We start from the raw sequence: 23,638 nt of genomic DNA on the forward strand, positions 1-23,638 counted from the left end.
TCTGGACAATGGACAAACTAGATAGTAGTGGCGACTTTGAGCGCAGTTGCAGACGTGGAAAAGCACAGAGCACATGAAAAGCATCACTGTCTGTAAAACTTCTTTAATAACTTCCTCTGAATAAGCTCCTGCACTCAAACTTAATTTTGCCTCTTGCCTTGGTTGACTTCAGTCGTCTTTAGACAACTTCCTAAACGTTCAGGCTAAAACATATCAATTAACACTCTGAGCCTTTTCCTTGTGACAGTGGCCTCTGTAAATGAGGAATAATCAGCGTGGGCCAGCAGGGGTTAAGCTCCCTTTTTGAAGATTATGCTTCACTTTCCAGTGGCCTGGCCCAGGACTAGCCACTCTCTTCTAATCCACAACTGCGGGCTTTTGATAGCTCCCACTGCGAGTCCTTATTACAGTTACTGATTAAAAGAGAGAGAGAGATACGGAAATTAGAGTGACAGAAGAGAAGGAAGGGCAAGGGAGAGAATTAAAAATGAATCGTATACTTGCAGGAGCCTAAATTATACAGCAGCTGACTTTGATTACTTCTAAATCTAATACTGATGCAAAACTATACCTTTGAAAAAGTGGGTGGCGGTCTTGAGACGCCTCATAGTTTGCCAGCTGCCATAAAACATAAAAAGAACAAAAAGGAGGGTGACCACACAAGAGCAACCACCAACCAGAGCATTGAGTGTTCAGAGTAGAGATGTCCTGAGCCGAACATATGGATCAGTATCGGGGCTGATCCAGGCACATTTCAGTGGATCAGGAAAATCAGATCCTTTCATTACTGTACTCGTCTGTGTTTGGTTCACCTCAGCCTGATCGTTTTGCAGCTACTCTCTTTAAAACAGCCAGCCTCTACACAGTGCAGCATTCCGCTGCATAAGCCGGTCAAAGTTAGCATTGAAAGTGAAATATTAATTGGGTGCAGTGGTGACTAACTGAGTTCAGGCACTGAGGTTGGAAAGATTCACTAAGCTCAGATGCTAAGAATCATTAGTAAAGCAATGTAGAAAAAACTTGAGACACAGTTTCTCTTTTCGCTTTTGGTGGTTAAAATGACGAGCGTCCCCGGTGGTACGTCACATCAACTGTTATTAATGTTAATTCTGTCAGTAAGTTGATGACAGGCCTAAATTAAACTTGGCTTTTGTCGGTTTGTGTGCTCTCTGCACGTTGCTGTTAGCACTGGTCAAAGACAGTTTGTGAGGGAAGAGCCTCCACTCTGTATCACCACTGTACACCCAGAAATAGTGTCTCTTTAGTCCCAACAAATCCAACAGAGTGAGACGTCTCCCTTATAGTTGATCGTATTATGCCACTGTCAGATGTGGCATTCTCCCAACTGAACTTTCATATCATATCAATAATTTAAACATATAAACTTTATTTTCTTGAACCATGACCTTCAGTATTTGGATCAAGAAGCTAATAAAAAATAAAGTAAGTGAGATTAACTAGTCTATAGCTGTGTTGTTACATTTAAGCATGTTCAGCATCTCTGCTGGAGCTGTTAGCTTCTTGGGCAACGCTGCTTCCAGTACACTTCACCATTCAACAGTAATTACCACTTGTGGCTGCAGAGGTCACTGTTGCTGCTGCTCAGCAAAAGGTAATCTCGCTTTAAGCTTTAATTCTGTAATTTAATACGCAATGATTTCCAAAACATTTATTTCCTATAAGACAGAAAATAGTGTGTCCAAAATCACACCCCTGCGTTATAGTCCAACGCTTTAACATAAACATCCTCAAGGCACTAAGTACTAGAACTAGATATGGCGGCAATATTGACTAGGAAAAAGAAAACAGTGAATATCACAGCTGTAAAAGAAGAAACTTTGATCCCACTAATGATGCCACAGGGCTCCATCAATCACAATGGAGAAAACAACAAAGATATTCTTATCTGGCATGAGCTGTGTACACTGCACTACCTTTTGTAAAGGCACTTATTGTGCTGTCAGGCCTCTCCATCTTTTCTCCACTCCTCTTTGAGACTGAGTAATCTCTGGGAAAGAAAAAAAAAAAAAAAAATCGGCACATGAATAATTCACAACCATCTGCCACAGATCAGCGGTCTGAATAAGACTCCGAAAGTGAGGAGGTGCATTTCTTGTGTTTATCTTAAAAACCAACTCCTCACAGCGGCCCCCACCCTGTACCTCAATACTGCGTGGCTGCAACGACTCTCCGACTAAAAGACAACTGCATCTCCCTACATACCGACCAGCGGACCTACCAAACTGCAAGTTAAGGTAATGAGTTTCCTTTTAACCCACACCCTCACTGGGCTCTACTCTTTTAGTGTTGATGCGTTATGGTGAATTGATCTTGGGATCGACAGATGGATGAAAACACACATGCGAATAGAGTAAACAAAAGTTATTCACAGCATAAGAAAGTAATAGCAAGATTTGCAAAAAAGAAATGAAGTCCAAAGGGACACTCATCCATCTATGACTACATCCTCTGGGAAAAAGTGAGTTTTTTCTAGGTCTCACTCTGCAAACATACACAAGCAGTCAGGAAAAAACTGCAGATTCTCTAGACTGCAAGCTTCAAGTACAACATGCAATAACTATATAATCATGGATAAGATCAGGAGAAGAGGTCTGGATCGCTCCAAAAACTAAAAACACGACTAAGACTAGCAAACAATAACAGAACCTACTAAACCCAGCGTTAGCTTTCTTTTTGGTCAGGCCGTACAAGCCTCAGAGGGGTTTAACAAGCTCTACAAGGCCTCCAGCAGCAGACGGCCCCTCGCTCTGTTTGGGTTCCAGGCAGGGCAGCCGCTCTGCATGACGATTTATTGACGCAAGATCCCCCCGCAGCCAGGACCTGCCACCGATTACTGCCGCTGGAGAGAGGAGGGGAGGGGTGGGAAGGAGGGAGGGGAGGGTCCTACTGGGATGAGAGAGTTTGTCTGTGTGTGTGTTCTAACTCTGGCTCCAAGGCCATAAACCCAGTTCCAAAATGCCAAGTAGCATGTCAACATGCCAGCCTTTGCCACCCAAGTTTAAGTCAGACAAAAGGCCCTTCAGTGCTCTAAAATGGTGGTTTAAGAATAGGAAACGATGATCAGTCATATATGGAAAAGGGCTTAGCAATACTGCACAGCCTGGAGGGCGACGAAGGGAAAATGAACTGCTAACAGGAGGTGAAACTGAGGAGTGAAAGCTTCATTCTTAATTTCAGAGCTCCTCGAGGTGGAGAAACGTCTGGAGGTCCGAGTGATTTGGCTTCATGCAACTTTTCAACAGAACTACCCCTCACCTACTTTTGGCGTTAATGGGGAAAAGTTGTGTGTGGAGAGTTATGAATCATAAGAAATATGTTTCCCAAAAGTGGGATTACGTTTATCCATAAAGTGACATATTGTGGGTGAGTGTGAAAAGCTCCCTCCCCTTGTTGAAACAGTCCAAATGAGATGAGAAACAGTTCGGTGATTACACTGACAACTGTGGACTCACAGGTTGGGTTGGGGTTCCAGTTTTCCATTACCTTAAAAGCAGATTTGTGTCTGCTTTCGAAAACTCAAGCAAGTCAGATGATGTCTATGAAATAAGCAGAAAACTGACAGGCATACCTCAAAACTGACAAAGGTGAAATTGTACTCCTAGACCTTGAAGTTATTTTATAAACTTTGAAAGACTTTAAGGATAATAAACATCCTGTGAGAAATGAGAACAGACAGAGCATGGAAATGATCAGAATAGGAGGAAAATAAAAGAGGAAAATATGGCCCACTCCAAGGTTCGGCTTACATAACAATGTATTTCAGAGAAAAGAAGAAGAGAAGAAAATCACAGATAATTTTTTGGCCTGTGCCAGTGTTCACAGCTATGACGGCCTGAAACATCCACTCTGACGCAAACCCTCCTGGCCACGGCTCAATCGTGTCTCAACTCACGGTTCAAGAGAAAAGAAGGTGATGCCAACAACCCTCACTGTGCCACACAGGACCAGTAGCACCACAACAATTAATCAATGGCTGTGACATCATTGCATTGAATACGGCCGCTAAGACACCCAAAGCATGATGGGTAAAGGGGGACACAATTGGCCTTTTGTCCATTTTTGGTCAGAGGTTGAAAAAGAGGAAAATGCAGATCTGCATTATGGCTGTGATTAAAGAAAAGGGGTTTTTTGAGTTGGGCATGGGGATCTCTCACTGGTCGAGGTCAAACACACCAGGGAGTCTGTTTTTAAGCATGCAAAGAGAAACATACTGTGAAATATAATTCATGACCAGTGAAGTGTGAGTGGGGAGAGCTTCTCGACAGACATTTAAATGGACTAATTGTCATGAAAGTGACTTCAGCCCGGAAAACAGTTTGTAAGTAAATGAATGAATCACTCCTCCCTCCTCTTTCACCCCACAAAAGCTATAATAAATACCATATTTATGTACATAACTGATGTTGCAATGAAACGCAGTTGCAATCGAAATTAAAGGAATGACATTAAACGCTGCCTTTAACAAAACCATTTACATTATACGGACTGAACAAGAGGCCACATGACCAGGAGATGCAGGAAAAAACAACAAACATATGAAAGAAACACTGAGATTTCAAGACATACTGTACATTCCCAATGACTTTGAGTCGAACTGGTAACTACATCAGTAACTTTAACAAGACACATTGTACTATGTGAAAGAATACATCAATTCAAAACACAGTTATTCATAGAGGAAAACACATTAAAGATGAGGTGATCGAAAAAGTTTCTCTACGCTAAATTTAGCCGCAGCTAAATGGCTTCCATATCAGTCAGTACGAATCACTGCCTTTTAATGTTTTGTTGTTGGTGTTGCTTGGTGCCGCTTTCATTACCTGACTCAAGACTGTGCGGTTACAAAATCCATGTATAATGCCTCCATGTCAGAGGGAACATTATGACTACAGAGAGCTACATAACTGCCATTCAAGTCAAATGGACAGCGCACAGTTTGAAAAGAGACAGGAATGAATTTGCACCTTACATATCAACATCCTCATTCAAAATATAAAAATGGCATGTAGCTGAAAGAACCTCAAGTGAATAACTGCAAACTATTATAAAACACCGCAAAAGGAGAACATTTCATAGCAACAATCATATTTTTCTGCATCAATTTGTTTTCTTGGCAGCAGTGAACATGAGTGCAAATCTGTTACACCAATCACAAAAAATATACTTGGACAAAATGTGCCCTCTCTCAGACACCACTGTGTGAGTGCTGGTTGAACAATGCAACTTGCTGGAGTTAGTGGTCCTGCCAACTCTCTCAACCTAATTCACTCCTTGGTAGATTGGAGAGCTCTTGTAGAAAATGCTGAATCGAAACAGCAGGTTTGGTCTGTTTGCCAAGGTGAAATTAAATTATCAACAACATAATCAAAATGGCGAGAGGCTACAATTCTACTTTTTTGACATAGAAGCTTTCTGTAAATCAAAAAGATGCCTTAGCTTTGGCTAAGAGAGAAATGTCTGGCACGGTAATAGCTACAACCCGAGTCAATTCCCCTCAATTTCTGCTCAATATCAGTCTTCAAAAGACGTGCTGTGAAAGAAAAGTTCAAACTTGGCCTGTAATAACTTCACTCGAATGTCAAAGGAAAAGTATATCATCAGAGGCAGGGTTTCACTTACCATTTTCTACTGTGCTAACATGAACTTGTCACATGTTTACTAGGTTTAGGGGTTAGGTTTAAAACCATACTGCAAAAAATGGAACAGACATTCTGGTCAAAAGAGGCACACATATACTGAGAATGAAACATCTCATCGTCAGAGCATTACGCCATAAATAAGCCTAAAACCTTTTGTTTTTTCCACCCATTTCTATTTATAGAACAGTGTTCAGAATACATTATAGACAGAATGCAGGGTAATCCTAAACACAATCTGTATCACAAAAAAATATACACTTGTTGCGCAAATTCATTCATGATAATCATAATCCCTAATGCCAGATAACATTTTTATTCCAACTGCAGAAGGTTTCTCCATGTCAAAGCAACTACACCTGCACTGAAATACTGTATTTTCTTTTTTTTCTACATCTTACCTGGTCGACTGTGAGAGCTCATTGTTATGGTTGCTGGTGCCAGGCAGACTTGACACGGGAGGAGAGGTGAGCGGTGACGGTGTCAGTGCACCTCCGCGGTGGCTGTAGTGACCACCATGTGCTTCCCACCACGCCAGTGCTGCCAGGCCAAGGAGTAACAGAGGGGAGTTGTTTCTCAGGGCTTCATCACACTGAGCTACAGGTGGAGACCTCAGCGGTGTGTTGTGGCAGGGCTACTTCAACCAAACAGGTCAGGCTGCGAGGTGTAAATGCAAAAAAAAAAAAAAAAAAAGAAAAAAAAAGGTGTTTTTACATGAATGGGATATTCCAGATAGAAACTAATATACCTCTTAACACTGCAATATCCTAGCTGGCATATTCTACATCAGGGGTCATCGTGGGCTGGTGCCTTGTTGGCTTTTTATCCCTCTCTGGCAGTTACTGAGCTAAACCTCCCGTGTGTGGCCATGTGTGCTCCTTTACCAGGCCAGCACAGAACAAAGACCTGCAGGTCACCAGCCTTCAAAGAACAGATGACCCTCATGTTTCATCATTACTTTGTGTCTATATATGACCTCATATGAATATGCATACATCTCCTTTTTTACCTAAAGCAGGCTTTTTATTGATGTCCAGGAAAGTGTGGCACATAACTCACTTGCTATGCGAGTTAGGTGTTGTGTATGCGCGGTCAATGGTGAGCTAGACTGTGACTGTCAAGGTGAGGTTAGCAATGACCGAGGAGAGAGGTCACAGCCAACAACAACAGTCAAGAATATCACACATTAATTGGCAGCAAAGCATCCTGTTGTCATTTTTTAAATGAAATGAAAGGTCCCATATTTTACCTTTCCTTGTGTTTTATTGAAAGTGTTGAACCAAAAACCATCTCAATGTAGTTTTACATCTCCTCTCTCAGGCCTCTCTCTGGAGCTCTAGTACCAACAGGTCAGTGAGCCAATCAGAAGAGAGGAGGCTCTAAGCCTCTCTTCTGATTGGCTGACTCAGAGAAACCAAATCCTGCAATGTTGGATGGTAGGTCCAGGTGGGCAGAGCTTGGGGCATGGCTAAGAGTGGTGACTGCTTTGTTGTGACATCACAAAGCTAAGAAGTTCTGATGGTTCGTTTTAAGGCTCAGTTTCTGAAAACAGGCTGTGTGCATTTCTCTGTGGACTGAGCGCTTTGATACTGTCATTTTAATAAAAGAATCTAGACCTGCTTTATAATCAAAATAGAAACAAAAATCTCACTTTGTACAATATCGGACCTTTAAAGCAACTCTGAATAAAATCTTTAGCTCTTGTTTGATCTAGAACATCAATTGTGAGTGTAAAAACATTTTGACATTCTTGTATCAAGCCCATTGTTAATAAAAAATCACTTGGCTTATTTTGGACAAGAGAAAAGAAGGAGTGATGTAAAAAGGCCATGGCTTTCTCCAAGTAAAAGTTGTATCACATCTGGTTTTATTCAAGTGAATTTGGTTTCATTTGGATCATTTGGGTTTACTAACATCACAGCAATGCAACAGCTAGCCCTGTAAGTCAGTGTCAGTAATGTAACCACACCCAGTCACACACAGCATTTGAATTTAGTTCAATAGCTACACTACTGATCAAACGTTCTAGATCAGCCCCATTTTTATAGTTTTTATTGAAAATGAAGCAGTTCAAGTCCAGTGAATAACTTTAAATAATACAAAATGTCAGTGTAAACTGAAAAAACATGTACATTTCATAGAAAACAGGCCTTTTTTAGGAAGAGTTTTCCTGCAGCAATGGTAGTTAAGTAAACAAAGCCTTCAAAGTTTAAGGAAACATTTCCTACAGGTGCCCAAATCTTTGTTGATGTCAAACCCTTTGTCTGTACAGAGGCAGTGTTGGAACAAACAACACCAAACCCTTTGATGCATTATTAGGACAACACTGTACTGCAGGAAGCAGTACTGTTTATTGCCATCAGAATGGTGAGAAAAGGACAAGTAACAAAGGAAGACAGACTGGTTGGTTTGTCCTACAGACAGATAATGACCCAAAACATGAAAAGCAAAGAACCAGACGGAGGCTTCACATGATGAAGAGCAGCACACTCTCCAGACTTAAACCCTATGGAGCTAGTTTGGGATGAACTGGACAGAAGGTTAAAGCAAGGCAACGTGCAAGTGCAACACATTTGTGGGACCTTATGCAACAGTGTTGGGATGAACTTTCTGAACAATGTTTGATTTCCACTGCAGAAGCACCACCATGAGTGTGTTCAGCTGCTGGATGAGTCAAAAATTCAAATTAAATTTCATTCAACAAACTCCCTTCCTTCCTTTATTATTCATTTGTTCTACGCTTTAATCACAGAGTGCGTAGACACATTACACTAAGTGGAAAAATGGAGGTGTTCTAAAACTTTCCAATGACATACACTCGTGTTCTTAAAAAACATTTGACATTTAATTAAACACAATTTATAGAATCTGAATTCTCAAGAGAGTTTCAACATTTTGAAGCATCTTATTTTCACAACTTGCATGGTCAGCTGGGGAAGTCAGCACCTTAATAAAAGGCTCTTCCCTGTAGTAGAAGCCAAAATGAAATGCAAACAGAGGCCTTCCTGAAGGCTTAGACTTACCTCAGAGTCAATAGCAGAAGAGAAAGAGGAAGACAACTTTTTATACTGTGTGTGTTATGCAATCAAAGCTGCAAGGAGTATGTAAACACACACACACACACACACACACACACACACACACACACACACACACACACACACACACACACACACACACACACAAACGCATAAGGGGAAGCCTCTGGCTATTCAACCCTACCCAGCAGAAACTTAAACTCACCTCTGTCCCATCTGACAGGTGTCAACATAGTTGAACACAAACAAGTGGTAATGAGAGCTGCAATCAGTCACTAGTAATACCAAAGAAGCTGCAATAAAGTGTGGATGTGCTCCATTTCTCTCTCTCTAAAGTACACACACACACACACGGTCTCTTTGCCGTCGCCGTTACGTTAAAGCCGTTGAAGTGAATTACTGTCAAATGAATGAGTTCAGTGGAAAGAGGGTGCAAGCTTTGCACGGCCAAATAAAACCTCATGGAAACACATTGCTGCCAGGATTCTCCAGGGTCTTACTTCACTTATCAGGAATTATCATAGAAGAAAAACAGTCCCTTAAGTGAATGACAAATTTAATAGTGGCCCAGCTTAATAATTAGTGTGGAATGTGAAGAAATAAAGGCAGATCAGATATAGAAGTTTTTTTAAATCTACTAAAAAATGAGCTCCAGTTTTGCTCCGGCAGTCTCAATGCAACGACACTGACATTTAAGTGGAACCTGTCAGCTCTCTTTTACGAGTTTGAGAAAACAAACATCAGTGTGTTGTTATGACAAAGTGCTTCCTGAGCATTTCTCATTCACTCTGAAATCTGAACGCATAACTTAAAAGCATCCTTTGGGGCCAGAGGCGGGGTTTAGGTCTGAATGCGTGTAATAAACAGTCACATGCATGCAGACAATACTTGGGACGGCCAGGAGGGATGCTCAGCGGGAGGTTTGATGGATTTGTTGAGGCATGAGGTGTCAGAAACAAAGTCCTCAGCGTGTCGAATGGAGGGCAGCAGCACTAATCTCAGATCAAGCCGCCTATTTTTGTCAAGGGAGTCGTCTGTCACACAAGAATTCAGACTGTGCTTTTACAGCTTGTCATACTATGTCAGCGATGGCCTCAGGCACTGAGTCCTCTCACTCCCTCTGCCACAAACAAACAAACAAACAAACAAACAAACAAACAAACGAGTGCAGCTCAAAGGGAAGCCAAAACTATTTTACTTTTCTGACGCCATCAACCTGCAGTTCGTGGCACTGGTCAGCTGTCAGCTGTGCAGTTCTTAATGTTCCTTCCATGTGATTTCACTTTTTCTAAAATATAAACTGTTCTTCGGGGATCCTATTAAAAATGAATCTTTGTTCAACACTGCGGGTATTTTTCCTGCACTGTAGAGCCATAAAACACACCACCTGCATCTCTTCGTGCTTCTCATATCCAGAGACTGATACTTAAGATTGGATGAGATTTATTGCTCCATGCAGTAAAGTTTGAATCTGGAAACGTTTCATGGCACTTGACAAGAAAACAGCTCTCAGGACCCCTTAATGGACTTCATTTCCCAAGCACTCTGAGCGCTGCCGGGAGTAATCACGATGGCATAAAAATAACATGTGGTCGGATAGTGAGCAGTAAACAACAATTAAGAGACCCCTTGCATAGCTCATGAAATGAATCATTGAAAATGCACTTACACCATGAAGACGGCTTCAGCCTCTCGACCCTAATTGACCATGAATTATTCAGCTGGCGAGCGGGATTAGCGGCACCGCTAGTATGCTACTGATTGACACGTTCATGATTTTTCTTTGTTATTGGCAAAAATAGCTTAGAAAAAAAACATTCATCTACAAACTGCAAAAAAAAGCATAGCATCTCACTGCTAGCAAGACGGGGACATAATGTGTCTTGACTGTTTGTTCAGTGCATGAGTGAGTAATACTCAACACATCCCCCCTGAGAGCAGGGAGGCTTGAAGTCAGTGTGACACAGGTGACATGAGAGTAAAAGTGGGTAAGTGGGAGAAACACTGCAGAGGGGGTGAGGGAGTGCATAACTGAGAGGAGAAAGAGATACTTCATCGGGCATGAAAGGACCTGCAGCAACACAACACTCTGTGGCTTGTTTGCAAGTGAACGAAGCCAGCTGTGACGACAGGACATCACATCAATCAGCTGTTGGCTGAACAGGGACAAGGTGACAAGATGAGGCGCCCAAACACATCAAGTGGCACAGAGGAGATCGTTTTTTTCCTACCAAGCTCCGACAGCCTGGGGACAGTTGTATACAGTTAAGTTTGACCAGGTCGCAACTCAAACACACACCAATATGATATAAATGCTCCAGTTCTGTGTGATGACAGGATGGAATAATAGGCTATTCAAATGAATGACAAAAGATGAGTCATTATTACAGTATGCGGTGAGTTGTGCTCTACGATAATGACGCTGAATACTGAGCAGAAGCAGCAGAAAATCCTGACGTGGTCGCATAACTTTGAAAAGGTAGATGATGGTCATATGAATACGGGTTAAAACAGGGTGCAGCCTGTACTTCATCACTTCTGATACTTAGTATTTGACTAAAGGTCCTGATGCATTTAAGGGCCTCCATTAAATGCATGGACCTTTGGTCAGGACCTTTTCGCTCTATATTTCTATGTCTCCACACTGGCAATAGCCAGGGCCAGAGGCATTACGTTTTCAGATTGTCTGCCTGTCCGTCCCATTCTTGTGAATGCGATATCTCGGTAACGCCTTGAGGAAATTTCCTCAAATTTGGCACAAACATTCACAAGGACTTAAGGATGAACTGATTAGATTTTGGTGGTCAACTGCCAAAGGTCAAGGTCACTGTGACTGTGGCCGTAACTCACAAATTCATACGCCAATTATGACACAATTTAACACAAATGTCTAATAGAATAAAATGATGACTTAATAGTTGTACTTGTGGGAAATGCACTAAAATGCTGACTTAAACTTCACCATCAGTTATTTGTATTCTGAAGTACATTAAATACCTATAATATTACTCAAGTAGACTGTTTTGGGAGAATGAGCTGAGCTTAAAGCAGATGACCGTATAAAGAAATGTGTGACTGACGTCAACTTGTCACAGAAGTACAAAAAAACATTGGAAACCAAGTTCAGAGCATTCTGATGTCTGAGTTTTCAGCTTTCAGGCATTACTTTCACAAAATTTTAATTACAGCTGTACGTGACTGTTCACAAATTGTCCCTGTGGACCTTCACTCACATGGGCAAGTGAAAAGATTGACATCATGCACCTCACACAGCTAAACAGACAAAAGTATATTTTTAAATCAGACGGTGTCTGCAACCCAGTTGAGACAGCTAATTCAAGTTGCCCTGCAACAAATACACATGACATGCTCCACTCTCTGCATCACAAATTCAATGTACCCTCACAAACTCATGATCTATTCATCAAAATAGCGGCCCTCCTTCTGCTCTGCCAATGCCACTGTTGTTATTATGTAAGTATGTCCACACACACACTGCTGCTGCCTGCTTGGCTTTAAACAACCACACCACTATAACCTCCACCTGTAGGCTCTGGCTGTGTTCTCTGGGGAGAAGATATATGCCATCATCACTCCCCCACCCCCCCCACCCCCCTTTCTCTCTCTGCAGGAATTGATGATGTCAAGAGCCAAGAAACCAAACATTAATTGTTCTGCTGTGCTGTATTCTTATGTAAATAAACATTTCCCTGTAAGCTGACTGACTGAGCTGAATATTTCATAGAGGAATACAAATGAAGGAAGCATTTAACATGGGGATGAGAAGACGTGTATGAAAATTATGTGAATATGCTTGAGACCTGTCACTTCAGATGAGCACAAATGCAAATCAAGACAAACACATCCCATGTGAAATTCTTCCAAATTAGTAACTTGAAAACACATTTGTATCACAGGTCTATGATGAATTTTTGTTCTGCGTTTTGAAGCTTTGGTACAAATTACGTGGGGGGGCTTATTACAACGTGTCATTTCTGAACAACAGACCATAATAACCAGGATTGTATCAAAATGTCAAACCTTTATTTCATGTTCAGTCACTTCATTAAGTCTTTTTTTTTCAACTTTGCAACACACAATATACTAATATACTAATTCTGAGTAAGGCTGCAGAAATACACAATAGAGAAGTTACTGGCAGGCTGAGATGTATAACCTGCAGACAGGGTCTAGATTTAACAAGGATACAGGACCTTCCCCAGATGTGGTAACTAACCTCAGCATGAAAATGAATGTATTCAAGCTCAACAGCTTCTGTTGAATGGCTGAGTTTCATCTGTCAGAACAGTATCATTAATCTCATGACTTAAAGGGATAGAGGTAAAATGTGAACTTTACTGGGACTGGCCATCATGGCTTCCTCAAATCCAGACGGCCTGAACTCAAAAGTATGTTTAAAGTTTTAGGTTGGGGGGAAAATACTGCAGAGTGCCATGTTTCCCTTGCATGTGTGAGTCTGCATTCCTTTGCAACCTGGAGAGAAATGTGGGGTTGGGGATTAGAATATGTGGCATCAAATATCATGGCACAGCATGATGAAGCACTTGGACTAACCCTGTCTGTTGTTACATAAATGTGATGTGTGGAATATTTAGCTTCAAACTGTATCATGGTGAACATCTGCAGACAAATGGAAAACTGTTTTTAGATGGTATGAAGTCAGATATTCTTTGACGTCTCTTAGTCTGATCTATCGTCAGCAACTTTAGAGTTATAAAAAAGGACACAGCTGTAATACACTCATAAGTCTGTTGATATGTTAATGGGTAATCAAACACTCATGTGTTGTTACCCTGGAAACAAAAGAGCAACTATTCTGAGCCAAGGAAAAAGTAGGAAGTAGCATCTCCCCATGAAGTGTGCAGAGTCCTGTTAATAACAGAAGTCCACTCAACTTCCTTTCTCTTATTACTCACATTTTTTCAATGTCACTCATTCCTCTACACATAATAGAGGGAAACGTGCAGAGAATTGAGGTGGTACAGAAACAAGGCACTGTGTGTCTTTGACACTACTGGGGTTGTAAGATCTTTGAACCTGTACTTTTTCCCTTTGTATTGCTTTTACCCCCAGTATCCCTGATTCTCCTTGAACCTCTTGTCTTATCCATTATAAAGATTTAGTGCAAAGGGCAGATGTTGGAGCAGTACTTGCGAATTCGAAAGGCCATTTGAAAAAGCATACACAACTGTCCGCAGATAGTGTAGGAATAGTGTAGAAATATACGCCATTACATAATTTAAAAGAGAAACAAAAAAGGAAAACAAAACTTTATAGTTTGTTGTCAATGGATATGACATTGTGCCAAATTACAGCTATTTATAAAGGATAGTGTAGCTCCTTGTGCACTATGTTGCCTGTTGTTCCTTCCTCATGTCCTTCAATAGAAACTTTGACGTTGGTGGCTCTTTTTCCCCTGGAGAAAGCTGTGCAGAGCTGGCCGTGAGTGAACAGTGGTTGCCTGAGGTAGATCTCAATGCTTTTATTTTCATGTACCTAAGATTTATTACCTGACTTTTCTGGAGATTCGGTAACGAGCAAATCTCACACGTTTGGCGTCTTCACATCTCGCAGACTGTGCTGTCACTGTTGTTCGCTTCTTATGAGGCATGATGTAGACTGTTTATTCCAATAAAAAGGAAGCAAAGTAGAACTACAGTAAAGCACTGCAGATTCAGTGGAGCTGTAGTGAGCCCTGATCCTTTTCACATTATTAGTGTATATCATACAGTATATGCATAAAGGAAAAAAGAAAAGAACGACTGAGTAGAGCAAACTTGAATGTGTCATTTGAAAGATCTCATTAAGAAATAGAGTCCTTCAAAGTTTTGTACCCCCCCAGCTGTTTCCTCTATAGAGCCACTACATGGACACACACACACTTTCACATGACTACACCACAGAGTAAAACCATTTTTAACGGACGGAGCACTGACGTCTAACTCAAAGCAGCACTATGACTTCACACTGAACTGCTTAGTTAAAACACTGAACCGCTGAGTTCAAATTCTTTCAAATTTGACCTAGACCACTTAGTTCCTCTCATTCGGACTCACCATCTCAACCGGGTGATGAACACAGTGCTCGGCTTTTGTCATATTTAGCTCCTCTACAATTAGATACTGTACCAACTTTAGCCAAGTGGCCAGGGTTTTTCCTGCATAGAGAATTGCGAGGCGGCCGCCTCTGTCAAATTTCGTGCCACCTCCGCCTCCTGACAAAATTCTAGTAGGCCTACTTGTTTTCTCTGTACTCGATGGATTTGATGTTTGTAACTGCAATTGCGGCTGTACGCCACTACGACAATTTAGTGGCACTGTAGCGTAATCCGTGCATCAGGCAGAGCCATCCGAAATTGCCAAAGAAGAATACTGTCTGCGGAAGGAGGCGGCAACCTGACTTTGCTGCTATTCAAACTAGTGAATATTATCTCTCTTACACCCAAGCACACCCAGCTTCTTGAAAGGTTTCCCCTAAATTATCGTTACATCCCATCGTTTTTTTGTTTTTTGTTTTTTTTTTCCAGAAATGTCTCAAATCACAGATAATTTTAAAAAGAGTTCGCAAGGAGGAGGGTGAAATAGTGCAGAGTGCGGACATCATTAGTTCTTCTAATCTGGGAAAAAAAGTAAATTAATGTCACTGACGAGATATAGTTAATTTGTGAGTACTGAAAGTAGGCCTAGTTCTCTCAAGTGGAAGGTGCCGGTGAAAGACAGGATCATAGCGCGAGAGAGGAGTCAAGGCGAGAGTACCAAGTCTTTAGGGGCGTATTAACGAGACAACGTTTACATGATTTTAGCATCACTTTTTATTCATCTTCACAGATGTTCTCAAACGCAGAGTGAGTGGCTTTGACCCGCAGTGGCTGGAGAGATAATGATGATGAAAATATAAATACTGCGGCACAGAACATCTTTGCAGTTTTTCTGCAAAGAGCTGTGTGAACAACCTGCTGCTGAGACACAGGTGTACTGAGCTCACTCACACTACGGGAAGGAGCCTGTGTCTAACTTGACTTCGGTCTTTTTATAGTCCATCCCTGCAGTCACCAGCAGTTCACACTGACCATCAAGTCAGCCAAAGTCGATGTCGACTGGTGTTAGAGTCCTTCCACTTGAAATACAGTCACAGTTTAGACCATTTAGTTTTAGGCATTTAAACTGTGTTTATGATAGATACCAGCGAACAGTAGGCTACCTGCTGCCATCAGAGCAAGTGTAATGTTAACTAGCAATTGGACATGATGCTTCTGTTGTTTGTAACGTCGGTTTCAAAACACCAGAGGGTAAATATTTCAAATAACAGCTCGGGCATTTGCACCGAAATGAGGTACCACAGTCTGCATTTTTATTCTGTCCATTAGGTACCAGTCATGTAGCAACTGGTGCCAAAAGACAAGTCAACAGATAATCTACAGCAATTTTCAGAACAAGATTCAATCTGTGATATTGTATAATCGGTGATCAGGACTGACAGAGTGTGCCTATGCATGGCAGGGTCATGTCAACAAGCTTGTATCCAAGACTACAGTGCGATTAATAGATTTCATTCATAACCATTAACATAACATCCCAAACAAACAAGGATGCCTTGCCCTAACTGCCTACTGCTTGCGAACTGTGTTTGGGGAGGCAGGATGGGTTCAGGGTCAGGACAAGATCCCAGCAAAGCACAAAGAAGCTAAAACTGGTTTATTATTGGAGTCGTGAGGCACACTATGGGTATAAGGGGGTGAATCTGGGAGAATGATTTGCAGACATGAACTCATTGGGTGACCACAAGGATCAACACAACGATTCATCAAGCCTCAAATCACATCAGTTGAGGCTGAGAGCTTCAGTATTGTTGCCCATTAAAAGCTCTGTGTCCCGTCTACCTCTTTGAATCTTCCTCTTGTCTACTTTTACTGCTTCTCTGGCCCCTTGGCCAATATCCAACCTCCTCGCTTTTATGAAGTTGCACAGCAGCAGGCCCAATGAGAAAAAACAAAGTATGTAGATTTCATTGACCTTTGCGTTTTATGCTAATTTGATCCAAAAGTTTCAAATCAAAATTCCATCTGGTGGTGGGCTGTGTCCACAATTTGGTTGATTTAGATGATTGACAGTTAGGCTGTGGTGACATGACACAAGTTTCATTCAAACTGTATTAACGGTTTCTCAAGCATTATGTGTAAAGGAGAGACAGACAAATAAATGAACAGGATGGATGAGAACAAAGATACAATAATATGCTGGATGGCTCTGGGCTGAAGGGAAGACCCTGCCAAGCAGTTTACAAATTCCCGCTGCGTGAACATGTCTGTGCGTTACAGGCTCCTGTCAACTTATTTGTCCTCGAGCACAACAGTGGCATTAATAAAACCCATCAGTGTCCATTAGTGTGACAACACCCACAAAATGTCCACAAACAAGCAAGCTTTCCCAGTGCCAGCTTGTGCTAAATGATGGGAGGAAGTTGGAAAGTCAGGCCTGAGCCCTGACAAAGCACAATGGAACTGAGCTAAATTAGCTTATTAATGAGATTACAAGAGGCAAACTTTGGGACAAGTAAAGAACAAGGATAAAGTGCTCCCAAACTTTGGTAAGATAGTGACATGCAAGTTGGCTCAAGAGTTTAACAGTCTACTCGGCTGGATTCGATTCAGGAAGCATCAGTTTGATTACAAAATTAAAGGAAAAAAGAAAATGAACCTGTCAGCAAACCGTTACTCAGATTCACACACACAAGTAACAGTATGTGTGGTGAAACGTTCCTTAGGTTGTTCTGAAAGACTAGTGTGAAAAATAATGATTGGAAAAAAGACATTTTAAGGATAAATCATGCTTTTACTAAAGCCAGACTCAGGAGGCAGAGCAGGCCAGCCACTAATATGAAGTTCAGCTCCTCTGGCTGAATGTCGAAGTGTCCTTGAGCAAGATACTGAAACCCACGTTGCCCCTGAACGTACTCACGCTGGACTGTTATTGGACCATATTTGAACTTATCCGCTGTTGTGATACTTTAACTTACTATGCATAAGTGCAATATACCAGTGTTTTTATTTTATTTTTATTTGTACTTATTTTAATGTTTAGTACTTCTTTGTTGCAGTGTAGCTGTATTACAGTTTTTACTATTGTAAGCCAATGCAACAAAATTTCGTTCAAATGTGGACTGTTTGGTGTATAGCTTGAATGAAAATAAAGTGTATCTATCTATCTATCTATCTATCTATCTGAATGTGACAAGTATCGTAAAGTCACTGAAACTAGAAGAAAACTAATCACTGAATCTTTTCAATATCACATAAATATATAAGTTTAACATTACATTGACTAAATATTTGACCGATGCTGTATTTCATTTCTTAAGCATAATTGTGGGTGAAACAAATGACAAAATGAATAATGATGTATTATATATTATTGCATTAGGTAGTTAAACTTACATTCAACCAAATGCGTAGAGTAAAGTGAAAGTAATGTTTTTCATTCATTTAGATACAACAGTTAACCACAATATCTCTCAGTGAGAATTTTAGCACAAGATGATGGACCAGGAAATTTAATCTTTTCTCATTTGTTGTCCTTAGATAAAGTAGTTGCACATGAAATCTATCTTTTGCTTGTCCAACACTCACAATTTGCAGGCTGAAAAGGTGGCTTTAAAAAGTTTCCTCAGTGATGAAAAACAGCAGCTATGGTCAGTTTGAATTCAGTCTGTGGTAATTTATTGCAGCGTTGTGGTATGAGACATGATCCATGCAACCGCAACATCAGCTGTTTGATTACCGCTGAGGACCTGGGGACCGCAGACATTACTTCTCTGTCTTCACTGTAAAATAAGACAAAAAGTGCCACTCCATCTGCATGATGGAGATATCAAAGCCAACACATGGTTGGAACTTCCCATTACTCTAAGAAGCGGCTTAAATGCATAATAATCCCAAACCAGTGTCAAAGTTTATGTTGTCTGGAGTTATGGATGAAATTAAAACGTTTTTAACCTTTGAAAACAAAAATTGCAAAATCAGTCTCTGGCTAAATGAATCTCTGTCACAAGGAGACGTAAAACAAGGAGTGAAAAAATAGAATTTAAATTGGCAAGACATAATGAAGTGGTTAAAGGTAATGGAAGCAGCACTAATTCAACAGTGGTGTGCAGCATAGGCCCTGTTCAGACCTGGCATTAACATGAGTCTTGAGTGACTGCATCACAAGTGGACAGCTCTCAGTACATGTGTTAACGCACCCACCCAACTCGATCACTCAGACCACATTCAGAGGTGGTGTGGGCCACATATGGCTCCATTCTTTTTAGCAGTGTGAATGCAAATCTGTCCTGAGCTACACTGAAGGACCGTCTACTCAACTGACATCCTCTTCCACAGTCTGATTTGTCGCACCACAGTTTCATGATGAATCAAAAATATTTTCAAACTTCTCACATACATACAATCTCCCATACATTGCTTTATTGTGGCAGCCCACTTTGATAATTGATTGAAGCTAGCAGCATAAATAGAATCTAATTCTATGGAAAACATTGCAAAATCTCTCCATCCTCGGCTATGTGAAACTGGCTTTAGACATTACAGGCATCCATCGACTGGCTTCTATTATGTTTGTGCATCAAAATCCCACAAGATATAATTAGCAGACACTTCAGTCCCACAAATCTGCATACACAGGCAAACTTCAAATGCAAGACTGTTACTTCAATTCACTGCAGGTGTTTCAGCTCCAATGTGGTTTTCTTAGAAGAAAAAATCAGTTTCAAATTCATATGGTGTGTGTAGTTTGTATTAATAAGGATTTTGCCACTCTCTAAAACAACAAAATCAAACTTGAAGAGCTACTTACTTGTTTCAAAAATGTTGCATGTTCTATAAATTGCATGATCACTAATCAGGAAACAGAAAGGTGATTTACATCAAATTAAAAACAAAACAACCTCTTGAGTGAAAGTCACACACCACAGAGTCACTTGAGCACATCCTGTGTGGTCAGAGTCCTGCTGGTGTGTAGCACATGGCAAGTTTCAGTCACACCAGTTATTCATGTTGCAACATTTCTTATGGCTGCTATGCGTTATGGTCTAGTGATCCCCTCACAGAGAACAGGCCTTATCAACCCTTATTCCTCCACAATGAATTTCTTTGTTTGATTTGTGAATAATTAGAGCCTGGTGAGAGGAATGAGAAGGTATATGTTTTTTTCTCATATCTGATGTCACTGCAGTGGAGCTATCTATCTTTATCTAGAGACATACACATACATATATCGTCAGCGGTTAAATCATGGTTATAATATACTGTATAGTTGTCTTCAGCAGGTAACAGACTGCCAAATGAACAAAAGGATGCTCAACTGAAAAGAAAACATGTCAGAAACAACAAAACAACAACAAAGACCCTGTTTTACATCTGCTCCAATCAGGGCTCTGCTCTCAGCACATCATCCTTTAAGAGAAGCACTCTGAGCCAGTTTTTTTAGGGCTGCTCTGACCTTGTTTCTGTGGGGCCTGGAGTTTACAAGCGCACTCCTCCAGAGCTTGTAATGCTGAGGGAATAGTTTCCGCTAGCAAAGGCTTAAAGGAGTCTTACCAGAGCTGGGACACAGCCCTGCTGCTGCTGCTGCTGCTGCTGCTGCTGTGTTTACACTTCATGAAGACACAAGTTTACACCCAAAGCTGTGGCAGCGGCGGTTCAACCTCAGCACAAACCTCCATCACACAAACACTGCGTTCTCCCCTCACACACACACGAACGCAATGTCTGGTTGTGCTATGTGAAGAAATACGTGTAGAGGACAGTTCTGAACACGGTCATTGTTACGTCAATGGAAGACAACGTTTAACCGCGCTAATACAGTTCCTCAAAATGTGGTAAGGAGGGTTATTTGTAAACAAAACAACTGTAACTGGGTGAGAAAAATTCCCCACTACATCTGGCAACTCTTTACACCAACCTTACACTTGGGGACGAAAACAATATGACACAAGTGTGGCGCTGTGCTGCAGCACAACTTGTAATGGGACAGGGAAAAGTTTAAAGCAAAAAAACAGTCTTAGCCTAGTAGTTATCCGCTGTCTAAAAGCCACTTTTCCGACGTGACAGCATGTTTGAGTTTGAAACGATGTAGCTAACAGTGAGATGAAAAGTGCAGCCGAGCTAAGGTGGCGGAGTAACAATGTTGCACAACATTTGAAAACCATTTTAAACACACAAGTTGTTACCAAATAAACAACAATGTCTGTATTGCGCAACAGTTACTCTTTCCCTTTGTTGGCTGTAAAACACCACACACACATACACACACACACGCAGAGAAAGTCAAGTATAGCGGAGTAGCAGCAACTCTGTTTGACTCCGAGGAGGAAAAGCGCAGAAACCAACTACAAGATAAATTTTTGGTTCTCTCAACACGTTCAAGTCAAGGAGAGAGCTGTGTAACTGCGTTTCACAAAGGACAGAGAAAAGAAAAGAAACACTACCTGAATTTAGCACCTTTAGGCGCAAAAGGCTGTTTTCCTCCCGGTCTCCCTGAGCATCCACAGTGCAGGAGTTTAGGACCCGTCGGTACTGTAAAAATCATTCAGCCAGCAGCTCCGCCATACTGAATTAATCACGTGTCGGACAACCTCCTGTATTTCCGTAGGAGGCGGGGTCTGCAGGACAGGATGACTGACAGCTGAGAGGAGAATCAAATTGTGTCAGCGTGAGTGTTTACAAGAGTGAAGTCTGTCATTCTTGCTGTTTGAAGCAGGCAACGGGCCACACACAGGTGTGTACAATACTGTTTGTGTCCGCTGTCTCCAAGTCAGCTGGAGAATATACTGAGCCTTGTTCAATGGATTCATGATGTCTGAGGTTTATGTGATGTTCCTTTACTGCCATCTTTATAAGGTTTTTTTGGTAATGTTTTATGTGACTGTGGTAGTGATCAGGTTTAACTACCCATGTTATCACTATAATATTTATTTGGTGGGCCAGTATGCCACTGATGCTCAGTAGCGACTTTATATTGAACTTATATAATGCATTCTAAAGGGAAACTCTATACATACAGTATTTAAATTTTTATTCATCTTCTATTGTAATATTTTGTGTCTGTGGAACAATGAGTTTAATATTATGCCAGCATACAATAAGGTTTAAAAGGATGCCGCCAAAAACAGAAAAAAATGTAAAGGCCCTGAAACCTCTGTATCAAAGTATTTTAAAGTATTCAATATTTTTTGCATCAAACACTAATGTTTAGCAATTATCTATTAAATCTTTAAGTCAAAATCTCAGATAATCTGATTCATTATGAAAAGTGTGGCTCTGTTTTGTTCAGGTATGACTGACAGTGTGGTATCTCTCCGGCAACACATGCAAACGGCCCCCTGACTACCATAAGTATTTAAATGTTGCTAAATTCTGATTGGTGTGTGACATCACCTTTTTTTTTTCTTTTTTTTTTTTGACCTCTACCCTTTTCAAACCAGTAAAAAGATAATAGAGTAAATACAAAAACTTCAGATCCCTCTCACTGTGAGATAATCAACAGTGAAAAAAGAGACATTTTCAACACCTTTAAAGGAATATCAAGCATATATAAGGGAATATAAAAAAGTTAAAAAAATCCTAGATATTCAGCTCGATACATCCTTATATGCATGCAACAAAAGCCAAGGTCCCTGTTTACTGAAACACTCAGATAGAACACAACAGATAATATCAACTTCCAAGACTTTTTCTCATCACAAATCAAAGTCAATGCATCACAGTGACTGAATATTATGATTAGCTTTCTTGTGTAACCTCAGTCTGCCTCACCTTTTTCTATTTAAACTGGTGATTTCCAGGAAGCCTTTTCCAGGATGACTTTCCACAACTGCAGCATGTGTCAACTTGTCATACTCAGCAGTTGGTTTAATATTTACGTGGATAGACGTATACCAACAGCAGATTTTCCAGTTGAGAAAAGGGACACTTGTATTCTTTATGTGAAGCGCAACATGTTTGCTAATAGCAATTTTACATCATTGTCTGTGAAGGAAATAATAGATAATCAGCCTCCTGGAAGATACAAGTACCGTGATGGCGCATTTGCTGATAAAAAAAAATTCTCCTGGAAATGTAGGACTTATCACCACTAGCTACTCATAAACAAAGTATTTAAAAGGCAGATTCATGGCTTTCAGGGAACAGTTCCATAGCTACAAAACCAAAGCTCTAACTGATGTGTGTGCACAAGTAAGACACTGAAACCTTACCCTGTGCTAGTGCCACACATTTTCCTCACTTGATAGGTGAGAAGAACACTTCCTTCAAACCAAAAAAAGTTGGTGGTTGGTGGTGTCAGGTTGCCGGCACACTGAGAAATTGGATATAATAAACTGTTTTAGGACAAACATAAAACTATTTAAATTCTTCCTCAAGAAGAGAAACTCCTCCGCCAAACACTTTCCCAATAGTCCCATTACACAACAGCTGGTTCATTATGTGATGCTAAATGATGGTAAATGCAAATTGTTCTCCATTATGCATCTTTATAACAGTTAGAGTGACTGCAAACAAGCCAAGGGTAATACATAAACACTCTGAACTCTAAATCTTCAGAGTATAATCACAAGTGAGTCTTAATGTCTATATAGAAATCAACATAATTAATCAAAATAAGACTAAAACTTATAATTTTCAATAAATACCATCATTTGTCTCTTCAGTTATTTTGTAAGGGTAGGTATAATTTTAAAACAGGGTTTTAAAAAAAAAAAAAAAAATAAGGCAGTAACACTGTCCCACAAGAAGCCTTTAATTATCAAGTCATATCTTCCCCCAACTATTAATAAACAGTTGTCAACACACGAGCAGTCGCACATATCTCGCAGCTTAAACAAGTAGCAAAGACATCACTGACAGGCGCTGCCTTGAAAAGAAAAATGACA

General features: G+C 40.7%; 1 protein-coding gene across 1 annotated transcript in view; it reads right to left on the reverse strand.

Annotated features, from left to right (window-relative positions):
- hdac4 (histone deacetylase 4) overlaps positions 1–21,373 on the reverse strand; it is a 126,211-nt gene extending 104,838 nt beyond the window's left edge. Inside the window, exons 1-2 of the mRNA XM_056388666.1 lie at positions 21,197–21,373; positions 6,059–6,314 (exon numbers count right to left, since the gene is read on the reverse strand). Of these exons, the coding sequence (XP_056244641.1) occupies positions 6,059–6,080 (22 nt within the window). The 5' untranslated portion in view covers positions 6,081–6,314; positions 21,197–21,373. The remainder of the gene's footprint in view (positions 1–6,058; positions 6,315–21,196) is intronic.
- Positions 21,374–23,638: the final 2,265 nt, after the last annotated feature.

This window comes from Seriola aureovittata, chromosome 11 (genome assembly GCF_021018895.1).
Source record: "Seriola aureovittata isolate HTS-2021-v1 ecotype China chromosome 11, ASM2101889v1, whole genome shotgun sequence".
NCBI classification, from domain to species: Eukaryota; Metazoa; Chordata; class Actinopteri; order Carangiformes; family Carangidae; genus Seriola; species Seriola aureovittata.